Below are 14,388 nucleotides of genomic sequence, written 5' to 3'. Positions count from 1 at the left end.
AGCCTGCTTAATTACTATAGATTGTTTTCATTGTCTACATAATCATCTATTGTGAATATTGGTTTTGGATGCGATCTATTTTCACTCAAAATTGAATTATTTATTGGTTGAGCTACAATAGAATCATTTTCAATTGATAAAACCAAGCTTGCTGCAGAGTTTTTTCTTGATAAAACTTTTGGAGTTGTACTTAAACAACCATTCATTAGAGAAGTTTTTGGTGGAACTGGTTCTAAAATAAAAGTAGAGTTTTTCTTCACTTTATTTATAGTTGAATTAGAAGAATGTAATACTTTTGACTTTGAATTATTAACATTGGTTAATGAACTAGTTCTTCTAAGATTAGGTTGTAAGCGACTTGTTTGCATAGTAGTAGTGATAACAATAGCTGGTTCAGTCAAGATACTCGGAGACATTGATGGTTTATTTAGTAAGGAACTACTTGATGAAGAAATTTCGGTTAAAGGAGATGAGGAATAATTATAGGTGCTTTTTGAAGTCTTGCTGGAAGAATCAAATAAATGAAAACCAGAAGGCGTTTTGGAAGGAGATTTTAAAGAATAAGTAGAACTGCTTCTCTTTAAAAAAGGAGTTGGCGGAGTTAAATCTGAAGGTATTGGGGATTCAATATACTCTGAAATCGTATTTAATTGAGATAATGAGTTGGGGAAAAATTTGTTTACAAAAGGATGAGATTGTAGTTTTTTCATAGAAGGTCTTTTTTTCGAATCAATTTGAAAACAAATTTTCAAGAAATCCCAAAATTGTTTAAATTTTGGATCATCTTTTAAATCTTCATCGATATAATAATCATTTTTGGAAATACAATCCAATGTTTCTTCATCATTATCACAATCAAATGGAGTATAACCCAAAGCCATGAAATAAACTAAAACAGCTAAAGCCCAAATATCGATTTTTTCATCGTAAGGTTTTAAATTTTTCAATTGTTTTGAATCCATCATTGAAACATTTCTACAACAAACAATTTCTGGAGCAATATAAGACATGGTCCCAACATATTCTTTCAAGGCTTTAGAATTTGGATCATTCTGATGAATATGGGTAGCTAATCCAAAATCAGCCAATATTAAATCATGAGAGGAAGTATCATAATCCAAAACGGTTGTTTCTGAGTTTTTTGTTGAAGAATTAATCATGTTACGTCTAAATAAAACATTTTCAGCTTTAATATCTCTATGAACGATATCATTATCATGTAAAAAGCCCAATGCACTTATCAAACAAGCAGTATATGGAACTACTTGTCTGTTCAAATCTAAACAAGAATTTGAAACAATTTTTTCATAAAGATCGCCTTTTTCACATAATTGGGTGATTAATATAATACTATTTTTCGTTTCGAAATAATCAAATAATTGTAAAACATGATGGTGACCATCAAATAAATTATTTATAGAATCTTCAGAAGATTCATTTTCAATTTGTCTTATCTTCTGAGATAAAAATTGTAATAAATTAATTTCTCTCTGAATTAATTGCATTTTTCCTTTTAATAAATTTTTATGAACTTTCTTCATGGCAAAATAACCACCAGTTAGTGTATTTTGGCATTTTTTTACAATGGAAAAATTCCCATCGCCTAATTCATCGTTACTGCTTTTAACAATATACTTACAATCCAAAGAAGTTGCCGTGGAATTGCTGGATGAGTTGGAGAATATTGGAGAATTGGATAATACAGTAGCCATTAGTTATGCAAGCGTGGATAAGATGGAATTTTTTTATCTGACTTATTTGGGTATAGAAAAAAAGACAAAAAATTATCAAGCAGCGAACGTTGTTGAGCAGTGGATGCTAGCTATAAGTCTTTCAAAAATATTATTAGGTATAATGGATATTTCTAGCCTATAGAAATTTTTGTCTACTTAAGCATAATGTATTTAATAAAAAAATACTAATTACATTAAAATTTTGCCTTAGCCCGTTTTGTTTATATACTTAATGTTTTTTTTTTACTTTATAATAATAATAATAATAATAATAAGAAGAAGAAGAAGAAGAAGAAGAAGAAGAAGAAATAATGGAATTTCAAACAGTATTTACAATTTTACAGTTTTACTCCAGATAACACAAGATGAAAATGGATATTGTCTAGTGCCTTTAGTAAATTCCCGTAGGCACATTTACCAGTTAATGGGAAATCTTTACAATCCAACCCAAAGCAGTCGAAATAGTGGGGGCTATTCTCCGTTTTTTTCTTATTTTGCTAATCACACTTTACTTGTTTCAGAGTTTTTCCGAAGCAATTTGTCTAGTAAACATTCCCCACAGTTGTTCCGGCTATGGTCAACGGCCGGAACAACCCACTCTTTAACCCAATTTGGGACATTCTCAGCAGAGAAAGTACTGCACTCCTAGCTATTTCATTAACGTTTTGGTTTCCATTTTTGTCTTAACTTCCGTACCGCCTCCGTTTTTTTCTCTCGGCAATTGCTACTTGCGGATTTCCCCGCCAGGAGATTCTTCCGAAAGATAGAGGCTATTACGTTTATGTCTTTCCTTTTTTCTTCCATTATGACGTTTCTTTTTAACGTGGGGTCTTTTTTTCCACGAGCTTTTAACTTACAAGAATGTTTTCCTTTTTCTATTCTCCTTTGGTTTTGAGGCTGATGATTAATTTGTCCAGCTTATAATAGAAGATTGTCTAGTCTTTAGAAACATTACCCTAGATACCAACTTTTGCTTTTGTAAGTGATTTGTTTTCAAAATTTCTTTTATATATTATTCGCGACACATATTTGTTTGCATTTTTTTTTCTTTGCTTTTAGCATGTCAGTTATATTTTATTTGGCATTGTGATGACTTGTTAGCGCTTTAAAATGTATCAATTGACTAGTTGTCACATGCTATTTATGCGTAAGGCTAAAAGCTTGATAATTGTTTCAAATATTTAGAATAAGGTAGAATAAAAATTATGTGAGTTATTTTCGATTTAAATATATAGAGAGACTATAAGAGATAGAATAAATATGAGCTAAAATTTCTATCTTACAAATTTTATACGATTTTTTTTTCTTCTTATCATGTTAAAACTAATCAAAAGCAATGAACTTTAATAGCCTTAAGGAAAATAACTAACTTTCATTAAATATGCTCAAGAGTGAATCATCGGATGTTGTAAATAATACAGCCTACAGTCAAAATATTTCTTGTTTGTCTTTGCCCTTTTTTCTAGAATGTAGCTCAGCACATAGTGAAAAAGATGAATTACGACAAGAATTAATTGAATTAGGGTTAATTCAAGTAAACTTATTTACAGATGATTTGGAACCTTCGGAATTAAAACTTGCTATCGATGATATTAAGAGTTTCACAAATGAGTGGTTAGAAACTCAAAATTTTAATTATACTGAGAAGGAATATTCCTCTAACGATGAGGTTGTTTCTTTTTCTTTTGAATTGAGTGATATTGAAAATAAATCAACAGAGACTTTTAATAATAAATTTCAATTTGAAGAAAAGGCAGTAAATTTTAATGAACAATTCTACACGTCATCTGAAGAAGAGATACTAGATTTTTTTCATAGGAAAGACGTTGACAAAGTCTTTCCTTCCAAGAAGAAAAAAAATACTTCATTTTACGTTTACCTTAAAAGACAAAAGACAAAACAATATCGAGACTCGGAATCCGTTAAATCTAATTTCATTGCTAATTCGATTTCAACCAAAAATAGCTGTCAAGAAGTAGATAAGAAGCTTAATTGTATTGAACAAGTTTTAAATAATTATAAAAATTTAGACTTTAGATTATATCATTTTATTTCAAACTCAAACTCTAACAATCCTCATCAAATAAAAGAAGCTAAAAAAAGATGTTTTAGAAAATATAGTAAACAACAGAGTTCTTATTGGAAGCAACAAAGAAAATTAAATATACAAAATAATGTAATAAAAATACCACAATTTGATTCAAAAAATGTTTTAGAGAATAATATAAATATTCTAAAAATGGCTAATTTAAATAATATTTTATCTTTTTCCACCAATAGATATGGAAACTTGGAATTTTTTACCATGGCCCAAATTCAAGACCCAAATGTATTTAATATGAACTAAAAAAAGAAAAAAAAGCCTAATTTATATTATAGTTCGGTAGATTAAAGTTATAGAAGTATATATCTATTATAATGCCTGTTTATTGTCCTTTTTCTTTTACAAGCTTTTGAATTTAATGGTTTTTTATTAAAATTCGTCTACCTAAGAGACTAGACTAAAATATTCAAAAAAACTATTTATAATCTGATAACTAGCATATAAAGAATATGATATAACAGCTAATTTTGAAATTTGAATCGGTAAATGATTTAATAAATTAAAGTATCTTAAAGCAATAATTAAAACTTCGGATTCAATTATTCTCTTTCTATTTCTTTTATTAACATATGAAGAAGTTTCAATGTTTTTACAAAGTTTTTCAAACTTTATTTTATCGATGTCATTCATTAAAATCTGTTTATTTTTACTATAATTAAAGCTAATTGGATTTATAGTATTTAATAACTTAACGATAGTTACTTGACTCACTACAAATATATCTAAAATTTCAAACCATGTAACTTTATAATTCCTAACTGAGGCTATTGTTGTATAATATAGAATATGTGTTAGGGTAATTATTAATTTCCAACTTGCTTCATTTAACTTTTTGAAAAATAAATAAAAATATAACGGATGACCTTTTAGTAAAATATATTTTTCTCCTCTTAATTTATATCTTAATTGGAAATATTTAAAATTACTAACTAATAAGGATACAAAGCTTATTAAACAGAATGCAAATAAGCTATGGCTTCGTAATATATTGTTAATTTCATTGTTTTTTACAGGGATTATCTCCTTACAAACCACGAGTTGAATAAATAGAATAAAACAAACAGAGATTAAATGATTTCCATTGGAAACTTCCCTTAAAGCAAGTCTAAAATCATTTTGAGTTTCTAAAAACGATTTGCTTACATAATGTCTCTGTATTTTTCTTAATTTAGAACGATCAATGCTATTAAAGATAACTTTGTTAGTCTTTTCAAATATCATGTTTTGAGTATTTTCCTCATTATTTATTTCACTCATTTCATCGCACGTTTTATAATCTGTTATATTAAAGTCTTCAAGCGTAGTAATATCTTTATTGACATTACCATTACTATTGCATAGTTTGGCATCGAATCCAGTAGATATACCATTGTCATAAGTTTCAATATTATTATCAAAAATCATATTTTTTATTTATATTTTTTTCTATGGGGTTATACTAAAAAAATTCTTTTTAAAAAATTAAGTGTTTTATTAAATAATAACTTTTTTTTCCTAACAGATAAATACATTTCTGCATTAACACCACAAATACGGAGTTCGGCGGTAACAATATTTTCTATAAAAAAACAACAAAATTGCATTGCTTAACAAGGGTATTTATTGTGTTTTATTTTTTAAAAAAAATATTTGAAGTTTAATTGTATTTCGTATGAAACGCAGTTTTCCATTTATTATTATTACTAATGAAGTGTGAACAAGTCAAATATCATTAATTAGAAGAATAGTTTAGTTTAAAAAAAATATACTGTATAGTAACGTTTATATATGCTATTAAAAAGAACTATTAAACGTAATTATACTAGCTTAATATGTATTGAAATAGCAAAAAAAGCATTGAGTTAGATCCAATAAAAAATATTAGCAGACGAAGTTTGTAGTTTTGGCTAATACTTGGTGATTATTTGCATGGTTTCATTCTGAATATTCAAAGAAAAAGACATAAATTAGAAGGTATCCTGAAATATTTTAATTATATATTTTTCTGTTGTTTTTTTTACTTACTTTTTATTTTGACTCAAAGGAGTAAGACAATTATTAAATATAACAAAATAGTTACTCTTTATATTATGACAGGACCTACTACAAATATTATAATCTCAAACTTGGATAGTACTAAATTGCTACTAGTGGATGGATTAGAATTCAAAATTATAGAAAGGATTCTCAGCAACAATAATTATTTAGTATTAGCAGATGTATTATAAATTATCTTGAAATATAGACTTCTTACCACCAATAGAAAAGTATACAAAAATAAAGATGGAAATGTGGTATTTAAGATAAACATTACTAAAATAAATTAGTACTTGTAATAGTTAAATCAAATACTTACAATTGCTTGTTGACAAATATCTATTATTAGCATTGCACATTAGGACTATCCTCAATTGATATTCGTAGTTTTATTATAAACACTACTATTGCCAAAGTCAAAGGTAGCAAATAGTTATAAATAATGAAAGTATCCTAAATTTTCAATATTTTTTCATTTAAAAATTCATAGTTATATGTATATATGTATATATATTTTGTATTCTTATACATTCTACTTAGTGTAAAAAATTGCTGTTTTTTTAATAATAGATTAAATTAATTAAATTAGAGCTATATGTGAGCTATATATAGTGTACAGGTACAGAGTTACAAGAAGTTGAATAAATACGGTAATAAACTAAGAGAATTAAAACTCACCTCTATGTTTCAATCCCTTATGATCGAGTGTTTTTTCATGAACATGCAAACCAGGAATAGGGAAAGAATATGCTCTAGAATTAGAACGTAAATCATTATAATCCTTTTCGACGTGGATAGTAACTGCAACACCATCATTTTCAATCTTATATGATTGGCCTCTCTCATTATCACCTGGAATAATTTCACTACCGATTTCCCATTGTTTCTTATCTGTTTCGTTCTGTTTATTTAACCAACCTGTTGAATTCAAAGCGTTTTCAATTGGAACCACTTCTGACCAATTACGACGATTATAAAATCCAGAAGCAGGCCTTAATGTTTTACTCTTGTTAACATCAGTTTTAAATAAAGCTACAGAATCCTCTAAAGTTTGATGATCTAACCTATGACCTCTCTTGGCTCTTTGTTGTAATAGTTTAGGCATAGCATCTGGAGGTGGAGTATTAACAACAGCAGAAGAGATAACATTAAAAACTAACCTTGGATCCAATTCAGGTTCTACTTTTTCCTTTGAGTAAAATCTACCCAAAGAAGCTAAATGGACATCACCTGATAAGATGGTGACTCTAACCCCGAATTTAGCGGAATAATCTTGCAATTTTGATAATAAATAATTTCTTTCAGCTTTATGATGTCTTGCACACCAATGATCATTTAAATCGTCCAATAATTCTACATCACCATTGAAATCGTTGACTAAACCTCTTGCAACAATCCCCTTCTTACTTAGGTATTTAATTGGGGCTAATAATTTAGAAGTGAATAACCATTCTAACCAAACTAATCTTGGATAAGCAATAGGAACCCCTAACATGACCATCAAATGGTTTAATTTACCTTTTGATTTTTCAGCTTCCTCGTATAAACGTTTGAATACGATAGCATAAGAATCATGGCTAACGATTTCTTTCAATTTACGTTCAGTTCTACAATCCAAACCCAACATGGCCATATTTGGACCTAATGACGTATAAACTGTATGATTTTTTTCCTTGGTATAAGGACCTGGATTTTTCCCCAAAATCCAATGGTTGGAATTTAAATATTCTGCTTGATCTTTATCCTCTGGGAATGAAGAGACATGATGTTGGAATAACATATAATAACGGAAGGCACTTTGACCAATAGAACTAAAAACCTCGGTTCCCATGAATTTATCGTCGTAAGAACCAAACCCATCAATAATATCATGATCATCCCAAATATTGATATGTGGGATAGTAGACATTGCTTTTGGGAAACAACGTTGAGTAGTATTTGAATCAGTAGTACCACCTTTCCAATAACCATACCCATACCAATCGATATATTCTTTTAAATAGAATTCATCTAATTCAGTCATGAACTCCTTATCCACTTTCATCTTATGTCTTTTTATTGGATCTTTGATGTCTAACCATTGTTTAACTTTAGCACAACGTAAAGTAATTTGATCGGAATAGATTTGATCCCCACCACCCATCATACAATGGTAGTGTAATCCACTATGTTTTCTTAAAATATCAAGCCATAGGGAACCTTTAAAAGTTGTTGTGTTAACTTTCAAAGAAAACCCATTACATGAGTAAGCAATACTATTACAATTTTGATTTAAACCTGGAACAAAAAATCTATAGAAACCTTCAGTCTTGTTATCAATGGAATATTTAATCATTGATTCATCCTTAGCCAATGGAAGTTCGATATTATATCTATGGAAATAAAACATATCATTGTTGAATTGAGATAATGTATCTTTATGGAACATAGTTGGTTTGAAGAAGCCTTGTTCTAATTGCATTGAATCATTTAATTCTTGTTCTTTTAAAATATTTTCCTTGGAACGGTTCGTAAATGGAGCTAGACCCATGGAATATTCTACTACAGGGGATTCCTGCTGGTTTTTCGTGATGATTAACATCGAACCTTTGTAAGTACCTTGAGTACCATCTCTGGAATAAAGAATCTCCTTAAGACGTAAGGTAGGACCACAAACGATACCCTTTGCACTATCTAGCCAAGGAGATTTATCGGCAGCCTTATCCACATTTTCAACATCTTTTAAGTAGAGGGTTTCTGGATCCCAATCATCGAACCAAGAATCTGTCATTTTTCAATACACAAATTTATTTATTTGTTATATTTATATATGTATTGTGAGAAAAAACTAGAGGATATGAAAAAATTTTGAAAAGGCAAACCTTATAAACGCTATTGATTAGACCCTGTCATCATCACACACACATATATATATATATAGATATATATGCATGAATATAAATAGGTTATATTTAGATCTGGAGAACTCTACAGGTATTCTCTGTGTTTCCCAATCTTTTTTTTGTTTATTTTTTCAGCAAGAATTTTTTTTATTTTTTCAATTCAATGAGATGTAATTAATGTTAATTAGTATTGAAGACGGAGGCTAAAGCTAGTAAAGTATCAACTCAGCAAGCATAGAAACTCCCTGAGAAACTATTCCGAAAATGGAAAAAGTGGTTGCAGATGCTCAGCCGTATTGAGGGTGCACAGAATATTCTGCAGAAGCAGAGACAGATGAAGTAAATAAATAAAAAAAATTCCAGACGGATACCACAATGGGAAATTTTAGAAAACGCGGACTGCCTGGATAGGAAATGGAAGATGAATTCCCGTATAGGAAACTAGAAAAAATGTCACAAAATAATGGTAGCGCCACGAACTTTAGGGGTGGGAAAGTGGGGGTTATTTCTGTTTTATTTTATTTTTTTCTTCCAGTGAATATTTACTAAATAAAAGATATTAATCTTGGTTAGTTATGTCTGGCTTTCATCATGGGTCTAAGTTTTGTGAACGTTGGAGGTGAAAATGCAGTACACTACTTGGAAAAATATGGTCTACTTATATCTATACAGTAAGGATACCTGTGTATATGTTCAAAACGAATATTTTTATTTATTGAACTTACCAAATCATGTATAAAAATTGTCTAAAAGAGTTGTGAATTCTTGTTATTTGTTGTTTATACAATAAATGGAAGTTTTTTGCAAATCAAGAATGTATGTATTAAACAGGTAATCGATCACGTGATGTGTGTAAAATTTTTTTTTTCTTTTTCTAATGCGATGAGATGAGCTGGAAAATGTAGTAACTAATTATTCAATGAAATTTTGGTAATCCAAGGACAGAGAGAGTGAGACTAAATCTTAAGTAGAAAAGATTCAAACTTATAATTGGGAGACTTACAATTTTTCTTATATTAATCTTATTTTGTTTTATCGAAAAATAAAAGAAGAGTATTATTCATCAATCCAGCCATGTCTAAAAGAGCCAGAGAAGATGAAAAATCTTCACCAGAACAGGATTCAAACCTTGAAGTCGAAAATGGTTCTTCAGAAGCTCCAGAAACAACCGCTTTTGCTGATTTGAACCTATCTGAGCCAACTTTGAAAGCTATTGGTAAGTTAGATTTCACTGAAATGACTGCTGTTCAAGCTAGAACTATCCCTCCATTATTGGCAGGTAGAGATGTCTTAGGTGCCGCCAAAACTGGTTCTGGTAAGACTTTGGCATTTTTAATCCCAGCTATTGAAATGTTGCATTCTTTGAAATTTAAGCCAAGAAATGGTACTGGTGTTATTGTTATCACTCCAACAAGAGAATTAGCTTTACAAATTTTTGGTGTGGCACGTGAATTGATGGAATTTCATTCTCAAACTTTTGGTATTGTCATTGGGGGTGCCAATAGGAGACAAGAAGCTGATAAGTTGGTGAAAGGTGTTAACATTTTAATTGCCACTCCTGGTAGATTACTAGATCATTTACAAAATACGAAAGGTTTTGTCTTTAAAAATTTAAAAGCTTTGGTCATTGATGAAGCTGATAGAATCTTAGAAATTGGGTTTGAAGATGAAATGAAGCAAATCATTAAGATATTACCAAACGAAGATAGACAATCCATGTTATTCTCTGCCACTCAAACTACAAAGGTGGAAGATTTGGCAAGAATCTCATTAAGAAAGGGACCTTTGTTCATTAATGTAGTCCCAGAAAATGATACTTCTACTGCGGATGGTTTGGAACAAGGTTATGTGGTTTGTGAAAGTGATAAGCGTTTCTTATTATTATTCTCTTTCTTAAAGAGAAATCAAAAAAAGAAAATTATTGTTTTCCTTTCATCTTGTAATTCTGTTAAATATTATGCTGAATTATTGAATTATATTGATTTACCAGTTTTAGAACTGCATGGTAAACAAAAACAACAAAAGAGAACAAATACTTTCTTCGAATTTTGTAATGCTGAAAGAGGTATTTTAGTTTGTACAGATGTGGCTGCCAGAGGGTTAGATATCCCAGCTGTCGATTGGATTATTCAATTCGATCCACCTGATGATCCAAGAGATTATATTCATAGAGTCGGTAGAACTGCAAGAGGTACTAAAGGTAAAGGTAAATCTTTAATGTTCTTAACTCCAAATGAATTGGGTTTCTTGAGATACTTGAAAGCAGCAAAAGTTCCATTGAATGAATATGAATTCCCAACTAATAAAATTGCAAATGTCCAATCTCAATTGGAAAAATTAATAAAATCTAATTATTATTTGCATCAAACTGCCAAGGACGGTTATAGGTCATATTTACAAGCTTATGCTTCACATTCCTTAAAAACTGTATACCAAATCGATAAATTAGATTTAGCAAAGGTAGCTAAATCTTATGGTTTCAGTATTCCACCAAAGGTTAATATTACCATTGGTGCTAGTGGTAAGACACCATCTGTTAAAAAGCGTAAGACCCATAGAAATTAGAATAGCCTTCTTATTTATTCCAAGCACCTTATAGAAACAAAGAATGTCAAAGAAATTCTAATCAATATACAAAGATCTGATAGTTTCAATCCTATTTGTACTATTTTGTTAATTTTTGTTAGTTTTTTTTTTAATTTACTTTTGTTTCTAAAACAAACTTTAGCACATCTCAACGCAACATTGTAAATTAGTACTTATTTATATAAATTTATTCAAATAAAATGTATTATTATTAAATACATCGTCAATAAATATATAAAATTTATTTTAATTATGTAACTTTTTTTTTAATAAAATACAATTCATCTTTATTATTGGCGTATACACATACTTCTCAGATCACGTGAAATTATTATTATTAACGTGTCAAAATAAATGTTAAAACTGAAATTGTGAGGTATTCTATTATTTTTTTGTTTTCAAGTGTGCATAATTTTCACTTAACGTTTTATAAGCTTGAATTTAGCAAATTTTAATTTGTTTCCTATTGTCCAATCAATTTTAATATATACGATGACTGAAAAATTTTGAAATTTTGCATCTCATCAGACTCATTGTGGAAAACGAGCCCGCGCGAGATATTCAAATAATGTATATAAAATAACTTCTGTAAATACGTATGTGAAAAAAAAAAATTTAAGAAAAATTAGCCTTTGCTATATTTTTGGATAAATTGTTTGTAAAGCTTCCTTTTTCTCAAGATTAAGTCCTAAAAATAATAAAATATTCGTGAGCGAATAGATAGGTCTGTCTAAAATGTCGTTAAAATTAGCATTTGATTCAGGTAAGAATCATTCTCAAGGCTTAACTTATGCCAATAATTTAAAATTAGCATTGGCTCAACAATTTGCTTCAAAAGGAACTAAAATTGAAATTGATACAGAAGCAAGACAGCTACAATTAACAAAGGGTGATAACCTTCGTTTAGTTAGCGCAGATGCCATTTTAAGATATATCATGAATGACTTTAGTGGTCAAGATTCTGACGAATATGATTTCTCTTTGGCTTCATTGGAGAGTTTGCTTTACCATACTTCGCCTCCATCAAATCATATTGATCAATGCGTTGAAAAAGCTTTAGATAACTATTTAACCTCTTTATCTGAGCCTTTAACTGCTACTAGATTGATTACTTATGCCAACGCGAGTGCCCTAAGGCCAGCTTTAGTCAATGCTAAATTCCCAGAACTACCAAAATCAATTGCTACTGCTGTTACAGATGCTTTAAAACTATCTCCAAGAGATACGTCTAGTTTCAAGCATACTGGTGCTTCTTATATCACTGCTGGTTTAGGTGTTAATAAACAAGCTGGTAAAATTTTGCCAAAAGATGGTGAACGTAATATTTTAATTACTTCGGCTTTACCTTATGTTAACAATGTTCCTCATTTAGGTAATATTGTTGGTAGTGTTTTGTCTGCCGATATATTTGCTCGTTATTGTAAAACTAGAAATTATAATACTTTATTCATTTGTGGTACTGACGAATATGGTACCGCCACTGAGACTAAAGCTTTAGAAGAAAAATGCACACCACGTGAATTATGTGACAAATATCATAAAATTCATGCAGATGTTTACAAATGGTTCCAAGTTGGTTTTGATCACTTTGGTAGAACTACTACCGAAAAGCAAACTGAAATTGCTCAAGACATTTTCTTAAAGTTAAATAAAAATGGTTACTTAGAAGAACAATCTATGAAACAATTATACTGCCCAGTTCATAATTCATACTTGGCAGACAGATATGTTGAAGGTGAATGCCCAAAATGTCATTATGAAGATGCTCGTGGTGATCAATGTGACAAATGTGGTAGCTTATTAGATCCATTTGAATTGATCAAACCTCGCTGTAAATTAGATAATTCTGAGCCAATTCCAAAAGTTTCCGACCATATTTTTATTTCATTAGACAAATTAGAAGGCAAGATCCAAAACTGGTTCGATGAGTCTTCTGAAAAGGGTAAATGGTCTAAAAATTCCAAAACTATTACTCAATCATGGTTAAAGGATGGTTTACATCCACGTTGTATCACTAGAGACTTAGTTTGGGGTACTCCAGTACCACTAGAAAAATATAAGGAAAAGGTGTTATACGTTTGGTTTGATGCTACCATTGGTTACGTTTCAATTACTGCTAATTACACTGATGGTTGGGAAAAATGGTGGAAAGACCCAGAAAATGTTAAATTATATCAATTTATGGGTAAAGATAATGTACCTTTCCACACTGTTATTTTCCCAGGTTCTCAAATTGGTACTGGTGATAAATGGACTATGCTACATCATTTGAATACAACTGAATATTTACAATACGAAGGAGGTAAGTTCTCCAAAAGTAGAGGTGTGGGGGTTTTCGGTAATAATGCCCAAGACTCTGGTGTTTCTCCTAGTGTCTGGAGATATTACTTGGCTTCCGTTAGACCAGAGACTAATGACTCTCATTTCTCTTGGGATGATTTTGTTGCTAGAAATAATGGTGAATTATTAGCTAACTTAGGTAACTTTGTTAACAGATTAATTAAATTTGTTAATGCTAAATATAATGGTGTTGTTCCAAAGTATGATACCAAGAATTTACCAGGCTTTGATAACTTGAATAAAGACATTAACCAAATATTGAGTAATTATATCAAAGAAATGGAAGATGCTCATGAAAGACGTGGTTTAGAATTGGCTATGTCCCTAAGTTCCAGGGGTAACTTGTTCTTGCAAGATAATAAATTAGATAACAGCTTATTCTCTCAACATCCGGATAAATCAGACGCTGTTGTTGGTGTTGGTTTGAATATCATTTACACTGTTTCCTCTGTCATATACCCATTTATGCCAGAAATCTCAGAAACTATCTACAAAATGTTAAATGCACCAGCTTTAAAAATTGATGATAAGTTCCATTTAGCTATCGAATCCAACCACAATATTAATAAGGCTGAATATCTTTTCCATCGTATTGATGATAAACAAATTACTGAATGGAGAGCTAAATATGGTGGCAAGCAAGTTTAAGTAATCAAGCTTTGTTTCTAATCGCATATTCATAATTCAACGACGTTTATATTATATTTGATGATATATGTATGATATG

The 14,388-nt window shown here is 29.9% G+C and overlaps 6 protein-coding genes across 6 annotated transcripts; 3 read left to right on the top strand and 3 right to left on the bottom strand.

Annotated features, from left to right (window-relative positions):
* Positions 1-14: 14 nt before the first annotated feature.
* On the bottom strand, positions 15-1,712 carry TDA1 (protein kinase TDA1; the record flags this gene model as incomplete). The annotated part of the gene is made up of 1 exon (XM_004179945.1): positions 15-1,712. One exon carries the CDS (start codon positions 1,710-1,712, stop codon positions 15-17), a length of 1,698 nt encoding a protein of 565 aa, XP_004179993.1.
* Positions 1,713-3,114: 1,402 nt separating this feature from the next.
* On the top strand, positions 3,115-4,080 carry TBLA0C06810 (uncharacterized protein; the record flags this gene model as incomplete). The annotated part of the gene is made up of 1 exon (XM_004179944.1): positions 3,115-4,080. One exon carries the CDS (start codon positions 3,115-3,117, stop codon positions 4,078-4,080), a length of 966 nt encoding a protein of 321 aa, XP_004179992.1.
* Positions 4,081-4,221: 141 nt separating this feature from the next.
* Positions 4,222-5,241, bottom strand: TBLA0C06800 (uncharacterized protein; the record flags this gene model as incomplete). The annotated part of the gene is made up of 1 exon (XM_004179943.1): positions 4,222-5,241. The coding sequence occupies one exon, from the start codon at positions 5,239-5,241 to the stop codon at positions 4,222-4,224; it is 1,020 nt and encodes a 339-aa protein (XP_004179991.1).
* A 1,279-nt stretch (positions 5,242-6,520) lies between these two features.
* On the bottom strand, positions 6,521-8,623 carry TBLA0C06790 (uncharacterized protein; the record flags this gene model as incomplete). The annotated part of the gene is made up of 1 exon (XM_004179942.1): positions 6,521-8,623. The coding sequence occupies one exon, from the start codon at positions 8,621-8,623 to the stop codon at positions 6,521-6,523; it is 2,103 nt and encodes a 700-aa protein (XP_004179990.1).
* A 1,186-nt stretch (positions 8,624-9,809) lies between these two features.
* On the top strand, positions 9,810-11,300 carry HAS1 (ATP-dependent RNA helicase HAS1; the record flags this gene model as incomplete). Its single annotated transcript, XM_004179941.1, has 1 exon — positions 9,810-11,300. The coding sequence occupies one exon, from the start codon at positions 9,810-9,812 to the stop codon at positions 11,298-11,300; it is 1,491 nt and encodes a 496-aa protein (XP_004179989.1).
* Positions 11,301-12,056: 756 nt separating this feature from the next.
* MES1 (methionine--tRNA ligase MES1) lies at positions 12,057-14,309 on the top strand (the record flags this gene model as incomplete). The annotated part of the gene is made up of 1 exon (XM_004179940.1): positions 12,057-14,309. The coding sequence occupies one exon, from the start codon at positions 12,057-12,059 to the stop codon at positions 14,307-14,309; it is 2,253 nt and encodes a 750-aa protein (XP_004179988.1).
* Between the last annotated feature and the right edge of the window lie 79 nt (positions 14,310-14,388).

The sequence above is a fragment of the Henningerozyma blattae genome, chromosome 3, assembly GCF_000315915.1.
Source record: "Henningerozyma blattae CBS 6284 chromosome 3, complete genome".
NCBI lineage: Eukaryota > Fungi > Ascomycota > Saccharomycetes > Saccharomycetales > Saccharomycetaceae > Henningerozyma > Henningerozyma blattae.
This window is presented reverse-complemented; position numbering and strand designations above follow the sequence as displayed.